This window comes from Gossypium hirsutum, chromosome D01 (assembly GCF_007990345.1).
Source record: "Gossypium hirsutum isolate 1008001.06 chromosome D01, Gossypium_hirsutum_v2.1, whole genome shotgun sequence".
Taxonomy (NCBI): domain Eukaryota; kingdom Viridiplantae; phylum Streptophyta; class Magnoliopsida; order Malvales; family Malvaceae; genus Gossypium; species Gossypium hirsutum.
This window is the reverse complement of record NC_053437.1, coordinates 52,272,568-52,285,674: the sequence shown is the minus strand read 5'-3', so window position 1 is coordinate 52,285,674 and position 13,107 is coordinate 52,272,568. Positions and strand designations below refer to the sequence as shown.

The 13,107-nt window shown below is 35.6% G+C and overlaps 1 protein-coding gene and 1 pseudogene across 1 annotated transcript; one reads left to right on the top strand and one right to left on the bottom strand.

Moving 5' to 3' along the window:
• Window positions 1-5,355: 5,355 nt before the first annotated feature.
• LOC107921577 (tropomyosin-2-like) lies at window positions 5,356-5,889 on the bottom strand. Its single transcript, XM_016851412.1, has one exon. It carries the CDS (start codon window positions 5,887-5,889, stop codon window positions 5,356-5,358), a length of 534 nt encoding a protein of 177 aa, XP_016706901.1.
• Window positions 5,890-8,474: 2,585 nt separating this feature from the next.
• On the top strand, window positions 8,475-12,158 carry LOC121213596 (uncharacterized; annotated as a pseudogene).
• Window positions 12,159-13,107: the final 949 nt, after the last annotated feature.

Below are 13,107 nucleotides of genomic sequence, written 5' to 3'. Positions count from 1 at the left end.
GGTATTTCTTCCGCAGTCCAATTATCTGGAACATTCTCGGGCTCATAAGGACGAATGTCCAGCCAGCTCCTCTCTTCATTCACATGCTCATGAATGACATTGATGTGCATATTTCCCAACGTTTCCTCGATGCTTTCCTTAACCGATTTCTTTCTCTCATGATGAATAACTCCTCCAGATACGAAAGTTTTGGATATGTAGAGAATTATCATTGGCTCCCACTTAGCTTTCACCCCATTTAAACGCGCCCTTCTCCTTTCCTGCCTTTTTTCTATCTCCTTCATTCTCTATCCTCTATCTGGCTTGTATCCTAAGCCAAAGTGATCCTACTTTTCTTTTAGCATTGGAACCTCAGTCCTCCCTTGAAGATATCTCCCTAGCCCTCTTCCGGTTAAAGCTCATTTTCCCACCAACAATTGTAAACCCATCTCTGTAGTTTTGGATAATTTTGGCACCAAAATTTTACTCCCTTCAGGAACAAATGCCTCATTTACAAACTCCAAAGATCGGAATGAGCATTCTATTGAATCGTCATTGGTCTCCACGTATGGCGTCTCATTGGATACAATTGCTATTATATCTTCTTCGGCTTTTATTGTCACTAGCTGACCATCTGACACTAACTTCAACATTTGATGTAATGATAACGGTACTACCCCCCGAATGTATCTATAGTCTTCCTAATAAACAATTATAGGAAGGTTTGATGTCCATCATAATAAAATCTACCTCATAAACTATTGGGCCAATCAGTAGGGGTATCTCAATTCTTCCCATGACCTTCATTTCTATACCGTCAAACGCCCTCACTACATTTTGACATGTTTTCATGTGTGAACTGTCTATGGGTTGCCTTTTAAGTGTGAATAATGACAATACGTTCAAAGCTGATCCATTGTCAATCAGTACTCCTGGCAAAATATGCCCCTTGCATTGTGCAGTGATATGCAAAGCTTTGGTAGATCCCATGCCCCCAGGAGGTATTTCATCATTATTGAAAAATATGAAATTATCAGCACTGATATTATTGACCAACCGATCTAGTTTGCTGACAGAAAATATCCTTGGACACATAAGTCTCATTTAGCATCTTCATTAGTGCATTTCGATGTACTTCTGAATTCAAGAGTAAGACTAGTACAGATATGCGAGCTGATTGTTTATGCAACTGCTCGACGATATTATACTCACTATGCTTCAGAAATATGAGGAATTCCACAGCTTCTTCCTCCTTCACTGGCTCAACTATTTTCCCTTTCTGCTCCCCTATTATGGCCCCTTTCATAGGTTCTGGTTTGGCACTCACACACTGGTCCTTTGCAGTCTCTTTTCCAGGGACAGTTGTATTGCACTCGTAGCTCCATGGAACCTTCCTACTATCCTGGTAAGAAAAGGTTGCAGGTTTCTTTATTATGATTCTTGGCATCACTAGCGTTCTCACTTCATCCTTCTTTGGTCGCGAGATAATGACCACAGGCTGCGCTACTCTTGGAACCTTCGACGATTCAGATGTGCAAATACTCCCTTCCTCCCTAACTTCCTTATAAAATTCCATTTCTTTATTATCCATCAGGCCTTGAACCAGGGCTCTGAATTTAGTGCATTCCTGGATTTCATGTCCCTCCTCGTGATGGAACTCACAGTAATTTTCCATCCTTTCGAAGCTTCTCTCTGAATTTGGAACAATCAATCCCCTTTTTACCATATTTCTCCAAACCCACCTCAAAGGAATTTTCACTTTTGCTATATCTTCCTTGATTTTTCTACCCATGCTCCCACCTATCATGTTCACTCCGTTATGATTAGGTAACAGATTTTCTGTACTGGGCGAATCATCTAATTTAACCACCCCGTGCTTATAAGTCCTTCCACTAGCTTATTGAACATCGTACAATGTTCTATAGAATGCCCCTCAATTCCCGCGTGATAGTCGCACTGTGCATTTGCATCGTACCACTTGGGGTATGGAGGCTCAGAGGTTTCAAGTGGAAAGGGGAAACCACGTGTGCATTGAATAGATTCTGATATAGCTCAATATACGTCATTAGAATTGGCGTAAATTGAATCTTCTCTGTATTTTATCTTGTATCAGATCTCTACTTTGATGATCCTTGCTGGTTAACAACCACTTTTGATGTGATCCGGCTCGGTTGATTGAGTCGATTCACTTGATTGCCCGATCGTCGACGAGAAGTTTGTTCGATTTTGTAGATAGATGGAGTTAGATGATTTTTTATAGCGGAAGTTGAGAAAATGGGTTCAAAAGATGGTTTGGGTAGATGTTTGATAGGCTCGGTGAAATAAAGAAATCTTGTTTATAATTTAATAGTTAAAATGGAATGGAAAAATAGAACTCAAGCGAAGAACGATTCAATACTATATGAAGTATTGCCCCGGGACTTATATTGCTCAAGGAGGATTAAATGGATTGTCGAAGATGGACCTTGACCCGTTAGCTATAGAGAGGTAGGAACCAAAGGTATAAAAAGGTGGATGAACGCCACACCAGGATGGTGATAAGTTCAAGAAGTCGGGTTGACGCCACTAGCGAGCTAGATAAGTCAGAACGAGACTCGTACGAAATAGGATAGGAGGAAACCTCACAATCAAGTTTTCAATAATCAAATTCTGTAACCTTTTACAATAAACAAGTAAGCTATTTATAAGCCTAAAATGCCTATTGATATTCGGCATCTATGTTGTTCACACTAACTTAAATTCTGTTCACACAAGTATTTAACATGTTCACACAAATAGCATTAAAATCCAGTTCATGCTTGAAGATGGTACATGAATTGGCCGAACCATCATGATGCTTCACTTGATGCATTCATGCATCCTTAGCCTTGAAGAATCTCCATAATTCCATGAATGTGCAGCTCTTTAATGATCCTACATCTCCCTTGGCTGAATGAGGCATTAATGTGCCTAAAATACTTGAATGGTCATCTTGAAAATGCATGAATCATGCATGAAACGTCCCATGTATTTTCCCCCATAAATATGATCCATGAATCTTCAAATACATGAACTTTCAGCAACTCCCTCTTGCATGAACGTCCCAAATGCATGTGCTCCTTTAAATGCCATCCATTGAACCTCAATTGTGCATGCACACTCCCATACATTGTACCAATCCGTTCATGAACCTGCAGCAAATTAAATCAGCAAGTTAAATGCATTTCAAACACATTAAATTAGCAGCATATGAACTCAATAATTTGCACATTAAATTTGGCCATACATATTAACAATTTTAGACATATTTAAAACATCATAATTAATTAAGTATTTAATTTAGATATAATTAAAACACTTAATTAATTATTTGTCCAGATTTTAACAAATTAACTAACTTAAGATAAACAACTAATTTAACTAATGACAAATTAAATGGTTTATTTCAGCAAAATAAATGCAAGCTAAAGAAAGCTAAAAATAAGCTCATTGGGTTAAGATTGAGCTGAATTGAGCTTGAGTGAGTTGACTTGAGCTCGAGTGAGCTGGAAACGAGCTAAACGGAGCTTAACAAAATGAAATTGAACTAATTGCTCGCATGGATTTGCAAACAATGCTTAGGGAGCTGATCCAAAAGTGTGCCCGGGGCATGGTCGTATCAACTTTTCTCGGTTGATTCACTGTAACTGTCTTCAAATATGAACTTGTGTTGTTGACCTCGTTCTTTTTCTTCTTCAAGGCCGCCCTTTTGCTACTTTCTCCAGCATCTATTTTCCCGCTTCTGATAGCATTTTCTATCATCTCGCCATTCATAACTATGTCGGAAAAAATTTTAGTAGTACTTCCTAACATATGTGTAATAAATGGTGCCTTCAATGTGTTGACGAAAAGCATCGTCATCTCTCTTTCTAGAAGAGACGACTGAACTTGTACGGCAACGTCCCTCCATCTCTGCGCGTATTGCCTAAAGATTTGGCCTGGTTTCTTTTCCATATTCTGCAGAGTGATCCTATCAGGTACCATGTCAGTCACATGGCTGTACTGCTTTATGAACGCCTGTACCAAATCTCTACATGAATTAATCTGAGTACGGTTCAATCGATTGTACGACTTGGATGCTGCCCCTGTGAGGCTATCCTGGAAGCAATGAATCAAGAGTTGGTCATTATTGACATAACTGGTCATTCGTCTGCAGAACATGGTAATATGAGCTTCGGGGCTACTGGTTCCATTATATTTCTCAAACTCTAGCATTTTGAATTTGTAAGGGAGCACTAAATCTGGAACCAGACTCACTTCTTTAGCATCCATCCCATAGTAGCCTTCTGCACATTCCATCGCTCTAAATTTCTCTTCCAGCCATTTGTACTTTTCCTCTAGCTATTTTGGCAATTCATCATTCATTTTCTCCTTTCCAGTCGTCTCATCGAAATCAGGAATAGCAGGATTAACAAAGTTGGCTCCGGGGTTAGAGCCTGATCCTGCCTGGAGATTCATTAGCGTTGCAGTGTCACCGGAGGATTAATGGTAATAGAGGACCTATGCGGGTATATCTCAACTTGTTAGGGGTAAATTTTAGAGGATAGACAGGTCCCTCATTGTCTCCTTCTTCAATATTGAGTACAGAGCCTTTTCCTTTATCAGTTCCTTTGTTGAACCATTGAGTTAACTGAGCCATCATACTCTCTTGAGATTCCATCATTTTGTCTATCATCTTTTGCTGCTCATTCATTTGCTTTTGAAGCTGCTCCTGCATTTCCTTTTGGGATTGTTCTAATCTTTCCATCCTTTGATCCATATCCTTAGTTTTTGATCGAGTACCGTAGTGGTGTTTGGTAGGTTGGTTGGTTTCCAGATTAATTGAGGAGTGATTTAAATTAATTAGAATCCCTAGATGTATTTCTTAATGCATATGAAACAATTCAATGCATGAAATGAATGCAAAAAGGCGTCAATTTTGATTCAATTCCATATAAGAAAACTTTACTAGAAATTAAATTCCTTTACATAAAGTGAATTACAAATAAGACTTTGCCCTAGTACCCAGAACTCTAATCTTTCTAAGTAACAAAGCTAATTCTTGCCCCCGATTCGATTCTAATTCATACTTCACACTCAGCATGTCAGCCTGTACTGCTAAAGTCTGTATATGATCAGCTACTTCTCGAATCTGGACCACAGCTTCTTCGATAAGGTGATCTCTGCTTCTAACTTGACTCTGAAAGTGGTGAAGCTGTTCATTATTACGACTCTCGTTTGCATTCAAGTGCTTGATCTGGATCTCACAATTTTGCAGCTCCATTTCTAGCTCTTCGATTCTTTTCTTCATTTCTTCAATCTTGCTCAAGCTAGCTTTCAACTCTTTTGCCAAATTTCGATTCGATATTGACGAAGACATCATTCCAACACAACCACCCTATCCTTTAGCTCGCCTTTTTCCCTTTGGCTTTCTGACAAACTCTTTTCTAAAACTTCATTTCGTCTCTGCATCTCTTGACATTTCTGTTCCCATCTATCGACTTTGTCCTTTTCTTCTCGAATTTCTGCTCGCCATTGTTCTGAAGTCTTTCCCAGCCCAGCAGTTCTTATTGACAAACGCATTTTTTTATAATTCGTCTCCAAACTACCCAGCTCTTCCTCAGCCTTGTTTTTCTCTTTCTTTAACTTTTCATTTTCAAGCTTCTGAACGTCTATATCCAATATTAAGTTCGTCTTTTCTGCCTCCATTTGTTTTATCTTTTTCTCCAAATCCACATTTCTCCTCTCAAAATATTGCCTTATGATTTCCAACTCAGAAGGAATGACTCGCAAATGCTCTTCTATTGACTGGCTGTCTTCCAGATTTAACTTAGGTGTATTATCATTAATCCTTCTAGCCCACCATTCATGATACTCAGGAGTTGTCATTGGACCCACAGCTAGTATTTTCATTCGGCGAGTTTGTTTTCACGCACTAGCCATCTCTTGAATCTTCTTTCTATAACCATCATCCTTGTACGAAAATTCACAGTCAGCTATCCCTTGGGTCGCAGGTATAAATTGCCTTAACCTATATTGCCTTAGCACTAATAATAGGGCATATCCAGCAGCTTCGCAAACCCCTAGCAAAGGAACCCAATCAAAACTACCACACCTATATAGGATCTCATTTGGAAGTAACCAATGAGCTCTCCACTCAACGTCCTCCTCTCGAAGATTTTGAAGAATTGCCATCAACTTCTCCTTCGAAATGTCGTCTCTCCTTGGCGTAGCGACTATCTCCTTTAGTGGTGAATAATTTTCAGAGAAAACCCAATACGAAACTTTATCCACCTTCCAAAAGTGACTATGAAACCATGCGAGTAGAAGCTGTACGCATCCAATAAATCTACCTTAGCCCGTCTTCCAGCATGCACTCAATGACCTAAAAGTTTCTGCCAAAATTGTTGGAATCGGTGTAACCTTCTTATCGAGCTGGTCAAATAAATCAGTGACTGCTTCATCCACATACCCCAAGGCTTTAGGGAAGACAACCAAACCGTATATACTTAAAGCAAAAACATCTAACCTTTTCCTTACATCTGGGTGTGTGAGAATTGCATCTTTCAAGCTTCTCCAAGGGACGCACTTACTATCCCCTTTTTGCTTAATTCGTGCGACAACCCACTGCTCACTCATTCCTGTTACACTCATCAACTTTTTTAAAAAGGTTGGTACATTTACCACTCTCGAGTAGACTCTGTCTACTTGAAACTTTGAACATCGGAGTAAAGCCATATATTCCTCTATCGTAGGCACCAAATCGACTTTCCCAAACGTAAAGCAGCTGTAAGTAGGATTCCAGAACTGGGCGAGGGCTTGAAACAAATGCTTGTCTACCTTTACATCAAGCAAATAAGGCAGATCCCCATAATTAATATAAAATAACTGTCTAACCTCATCGATCCACTGATCCCAGATTTCCTTCAATTCTTGCAAATTGTTTTGAGTTACACTGATATGCGTAAAGTCCCATAACTTCGACACATGCCCGTCAGCCAAACTATCACCCTTTTCTTACTGCGTTGTTTCAGACCAAATTCGGACAGCCGCATTGTCCTCCACTTTATCAAGAAACCCTCTTTCCATCATAAGCCTTCTATCTAGCAACTGAATATAGACTAACGCCTTTTATGATGAAATGAAATGCCATGTCATGCAATAAAACACAAAAAGTCAGTATCACATAAAAATATAAGATATAATCAAGAAATAGTAAAATTTCTAATTGGATATCTACTAGGGTTTAGTATAGTTCTACCTAGGGTGAATTCCTAAGGTTCATTATATGAAGTTTGGCTTCTAGGGTAAAGGTACCCGAACCAGCAGATTCCTCAATCCTCACCCATTATAGGCTCATATGGATCGAGTTCGGTTCAGGGGAATACATTTCCCTATGACTGCATGGAGATGAAAATCTCACGAAGACATAGGTACGGATGTATCCCGAAAGCGGTCCAGTACCCTGCACGGAGGTAAAAACCTCACGAAGGACTAGTTTCTCGCTCCCACTTAAAGGGTAAAATTATCCAGTATATGTAATGTACAATGCAAAATAATTTAAAGTACTTCAATCAATTAAGCATGAATGCAAAAGGATTTCTAAAACGAATTTTATTTTTTTGACTATAAGATAAAAATTAATCAATTTTGTGGCTCGACTCTCTTATTTATTTTTTTTAAAAAAAGTCCCCAGTGGAGTCGCCAAGCTATCGAAACCATTTTTATTTTTGGAAAAAAAAATTAGTTATCGATGAAAAATTGGGAGTCGCCACCAATCTTTTATTAAGGTGTGATTGGATCACCTAAAAAAATGGCTTTGGTCTACGAGTTTTAAAAAATGGGTTCGGGAGTAAATTACGTACAAGGAAGGATTAGCACCCTCGTAACGCCCAAAATTGGTACCAAATTCATTAATTAATGTCTTGAAGTCGAGAGTTTGAAAATATATAATCCTTAGCAAAAAAAAAACTTAAAAACGTTACGTATTAAGACCCTTATCATTTCAGAGAAGGAAAATGTCACACCCAATGCGTTAGGGCACGGCATTCTAATTTCCCCAAAAATGAATTAGGCCAGAATACGTGCAATAAAAATTTAAAACAATATCCAGTTATTCAAGATTTAAGAAATCGCGGCCCAATACATTAGGGCACAATTCCTTCAAAGTCCCAAACTTGGAATATTTCCTTTATTATTTTTTAGCAAAAATTTGTATTTCGAGAAATTAAGGTGTCACATCCAATGCGTTAGGACACAACGTGTTGAATTCCCAATAATGATTTCTTATTTTTTTTGATTAAAGAGAAATGCTCAGTTGTTAGATTTAACGAAGAAAATTGGAACCCAATACGTTAGGGTTCAATTTCCTTGAAAATCCTAAATACAAGCATTCGCTCAATTTTGAAAAGTTTGAAATCGAGTAAAAAAAATAATGTGATATTAGGTTGAATGCATGTATAAATGTCACAATAACAAATACAACAATAATTATAACAATGAGGTAATAACATGAAGTTTAAACAAACTAAATTAAGACAAAAGCAAAAATAACGAATGACATGTAAAATATCAAATAAATGAGCAAAATAAGTAAAATAAATGAAATTATGAAGAATTAGAGGCATACAAATGAATTTTCATGTAAAACTTTGATTTATAAAATTTATAATGTATTTATGAAAACATAAAATATATTAATAATGTCAACATTATCAAAATTTTAAAAAAATATGTATACATGAAAAAAACATTAGTTTAAAAATATAAATGTGCATAAAAAATAAATAAATATATTTTGAAAAGTAATTGCAAAAATAAAAAATAACAATTACATTATTAAAATTAATTAGGAAAATAATAAAAAAACTAAATTGAACAGTAATTGAAAAATTTTGGGGCAAATATGCAAATAAATGAAACCCAAAGGACTAATTTGAACACGTGAATTACATAGAGGGGCTGGAAGGGAAATTTTCCCCTCTCCTCTAAAACGGCGTCGTTCGAAGAGGACTAAATTGAAATTAAAAACAAATTAAAGGCGAATTTTTTTAAAAAAAACTTAATTGTAAAAGTATTAAAAGGCGGAGGGGCTAAAAACGCAATTTTCCATTCCGCATCAAAACGCGCGGATCCTGGGTCCGGATCGGGTCGACCTGCGAATCCCATCTCCTTCCAAACGGCACCGTTTTGATGGGCTTATTTAAGCCAAATTTAAACAAAAAAAATTTCATTTCCCATTCTTTTTCAAAAAAAAAACAAAAAGACTTTTAAGAAACTCTCCCCCCTCTTCAGTCATCCGGCCTAAGTCCGGCGTCGGCCGGTCATCGGCCACCGCGCCGGCCACCGGTCACCGACGGCGGCACCGCCGTATGCGGTGGTTGGAGAGCCAAAAATTTTAGATCTGACCTTTCTAAAGCCTTTAAACTCTAATCTAACCCCAAAATTGCCAAAATATTGATGGAGAGGGCCCAAATCTCGAGAAAACCTTTCGATTTTTGGTCGTCAATCCTCGGTGACGACTTCCTCGGCCATCCGCGGCGGTTAGGACTCGAATATAGGTTATTTCCTTCCTTTTGTATTTATATTATTTATATAAATGATACAAATAAACAGATATAATGAAAAAATAAAATAGAAATACAAGTATCAACCTTTAATCGACTATGCTCTCTGTATTGCGAAAGTAAAAGGCTCCGTTTTTTATTTGATTTTTTGGCCCCTATTACAGTATGTTTAATGGCTTTTTATAGCCATTTTCAAAATGTATAAAGAAACTAATCTGCTTATATTGATTTGATTTGCAAATCTTCGATCTTGTTTTCCATATACTGTTTATTTCCTTTTTTGTGCACAGATGAAGATTCGGGGGCTGAGATTCGGAGGGCGAGGCTAGGTGGCTGCGGCGCGAGACTCATCACAGAAACCCTAGGGTTTCTGATATTGTGTTGGGCCATTGTTTAGGGCCTCTGCTTATTTCAGGTTTTGGGCTAGGCCCGTTGTAATTTGGACCCTTTTAAGCCCAGGGCAAAATCTGTTATTACAATACTTATTCATAAAAAAACATTATTTTTTTATCATCGCCTGTTTATAAAAAAAATTTATAAAGTTATGACAAAAAAAAATTATTTGTAGGAAAAGATATGAAACTTATTAAACAATTTATAAAGCCATTATTATAAAAGTTAGATATTATAAATTTTATATTATTTTTTTACTTAATTTATTTATTATAAAAAGAAAGATAGAACGTAGTATAATTTTTTTTCCAATTTAAGTTTATATAAGCTTTTATAATTAAAGTTACAAATTACTTGGATTTTGAAGTCAAATATTATAAGATCGATATTGATTATACAATTACAAAAGATTTTTTGCACCATATTGTGGGGTTATAATACAATTTGAGAGAATGGTGTAAGACACAAGTATTATAGACAACTCCTAAACTCTTTAATTTGAGACATTTAAGGTTTCGAAATATGGTCGAGAAGACATTTGTTGTTCTAAAAAAATATTTCTTATATTAACAACATCATCTTAGTATAGTATAAAAAAATAAGGTTGAATCGTGCTAGCATGGTGCATATTTAACTTCAATGATAGATGAAATCAAAATGATTCATACTTCAAGAGTATATTAAAGAAGGATATCTTAATTATCTTAATTATGCTGATTCAAATTCAGATGATAATGAAATCAATTAAGAACCAATAGATGATGATAAGGAGAATATGTTAAATATTAAAGAGGAAAAAACTCAAAAAATATTCACTAGAACAATTAGATAAAATTACCTATGATGTTTATTATTATTATTATTATTAGCAACCGTATTATCAATTATTTTTTTAGACTAACATATTACATATGATGATATGATTTTAATTTTTGTTACATTTTTAGAAATAAATTTTATCATAATAATAATTTTTTATAGTAATTAATTTTTAAAAAGAATATAAATTATGTAACTGTATAATTAGAATTTATTCTACCAAACATGACATCAAGAATTATAATATAATTACACTCTGTCCGCTAGGCATGCCTAAGGAATTACAATCTTTGTAATTATAAGAGAGTCTAATTACACTTTCATTCAATTACTTTGTCCAAACAGACAGTAATGGTTAACTACACCTAAGATCACTCTAATATACATTTTGTCCTATTTTGGTCACTCTAAATTTTTATTCAATTTAGTCACTCTAGTTGAAATACTTGCTCAAACTAGTCACTCATGTTACAATAATTTATTTTCTATTAATGGATTGTTGGTGTGGCACATTAGCCCATTAAGTGATGACACGTGACAATTTTTTTTTTTACTTTTGACTAAAACTTAGGGACCTTTCTATAATTAGACAAAAAATTATTCTTATCTCTTTTCTCTCTTTTTCACATTTGTTCGTCGCATCTAAAACCCTCTCATTTCTTCCATGTCGTAGCAACAACCTTTCTTTCTTCACATCTCTAACTTCATTTGTCTCTTATGTGCAAAAACACTTTTTATTGAAAAAATTAAATTAAAAGCATAAAATTAAAAATATAAAGGGAATATGATTGACCCACCACAAGCTTAACCTTTCAGTTTTGTTACCTAATTTTTGTCTTTGCGTTCTCTCTTTTATCAACAACTACAATTGTCTTTATGGTAGCATCAATCTACACGTCAAAGCTAATCTCTTTCACTTCCATGATCTTAGCCATACCCAAGGTTTTTAAGCGCCTTTTTTATAACTTTAACATGGGTTTCGTTCTTGATATTTGTTTACAATGGCTTGTTGATTGGTTTCTTGGTCTTGTTTGTCATTATTGTTGATACCCAAAATGTCATTTTATCCTTATTATCATTTATGGTGATCTTGGTGTTGTTTTGGGGCCTTTATGTTTACATCACAACACTTTTCCATTTGGTTAGTACGGTGTCATTGCTTAAGGCGATTTACGATTTTGTAGCTATGAAGCTATGAGTTAGTGAAAGGGAGAGTGAGGATATAGGGATTGATATGGGGTTCTTGGAGGGTTATGATGGGGGATTCTTGGTTGGAGTGTTGGTGATAGTGAATCTGGGGGGTTGTTAGTGCATAGTGTATTTTACTATGTGTGTAAGTCTTATCATCATCAGGGAATCGACAAGACTACTCTGCATGGTCATTGTCACACCCGAAATTGTTAAAAGATAAGTACAATAGTAAATTCTGGGTATCTAATTATAAAAATTTTTATTAATGAGGGTCTTAGTGTAATTACGTGAATCTTGCTAATTGATTTTGTAATTGGTTAGATTTCAACTATTAGTCTCGTTACATTAGAATTAGATACTTTCTTTAGTGGGAAACATTATGATGAGGAACATTAATTTTGATGCTGATGAATTGCTTTTGGTGATTGAGTGCGAGAAAGTTATATAGGTGATGGACATCATTCTCCTATGAGCACTCTCTCATTTTTGTATTCATTTTCTTTCTTTTATCTTCTTCTCTGGTTTGTTTTTGTAAGAGATAAAATTTAAGGAGTGGTCTGTATGAGGAAAGAAACTACATATTAGTTTATGAAATTGAGAATTTAGTAAATAGGTAATCTTTCTAACTTTTCTGAATCTTTCGATTGAGAAAAAGGGAAGAAAAATTGAGGATTTCAATTTAATTCATTGTATATGTACTGTGATGATTAAGGTCATAGTTAACCTTTAAAGTTTTTCTACATGCAAATGAATCATGGTTTTCTTACATATGTATGCCTTCATTTTGATCCTGGTGTTATTGTTATGCTTAGCTAACTAAGAAAGATGAGGCTCAAGCGAAAAGAGAAAAATTAAGTAGATATAGTCGGTATTAGCTTTCAGATATTGTGTTGGTGAGTTTCTAAACTCAAATTCTCAGTGTTTGTTTTATGTATATCAATATTGTGTTGTCGTGGTATGTTTGACTTCATGTTCTGCTAATGATGAGGAGTTGAATTATTGTGGGATGTTTAGTATGATCTGTGTTGTGTTATTAACCATATGTTTGGTTGATTGCTTATTATATGTCTATCATAAAAATGAATGATATACAAAATGTGGAGGCATGTAATAACGGGTGGAAGTTGAAGAAATGTCATGTTGTGCACCCTGTGCCATATGT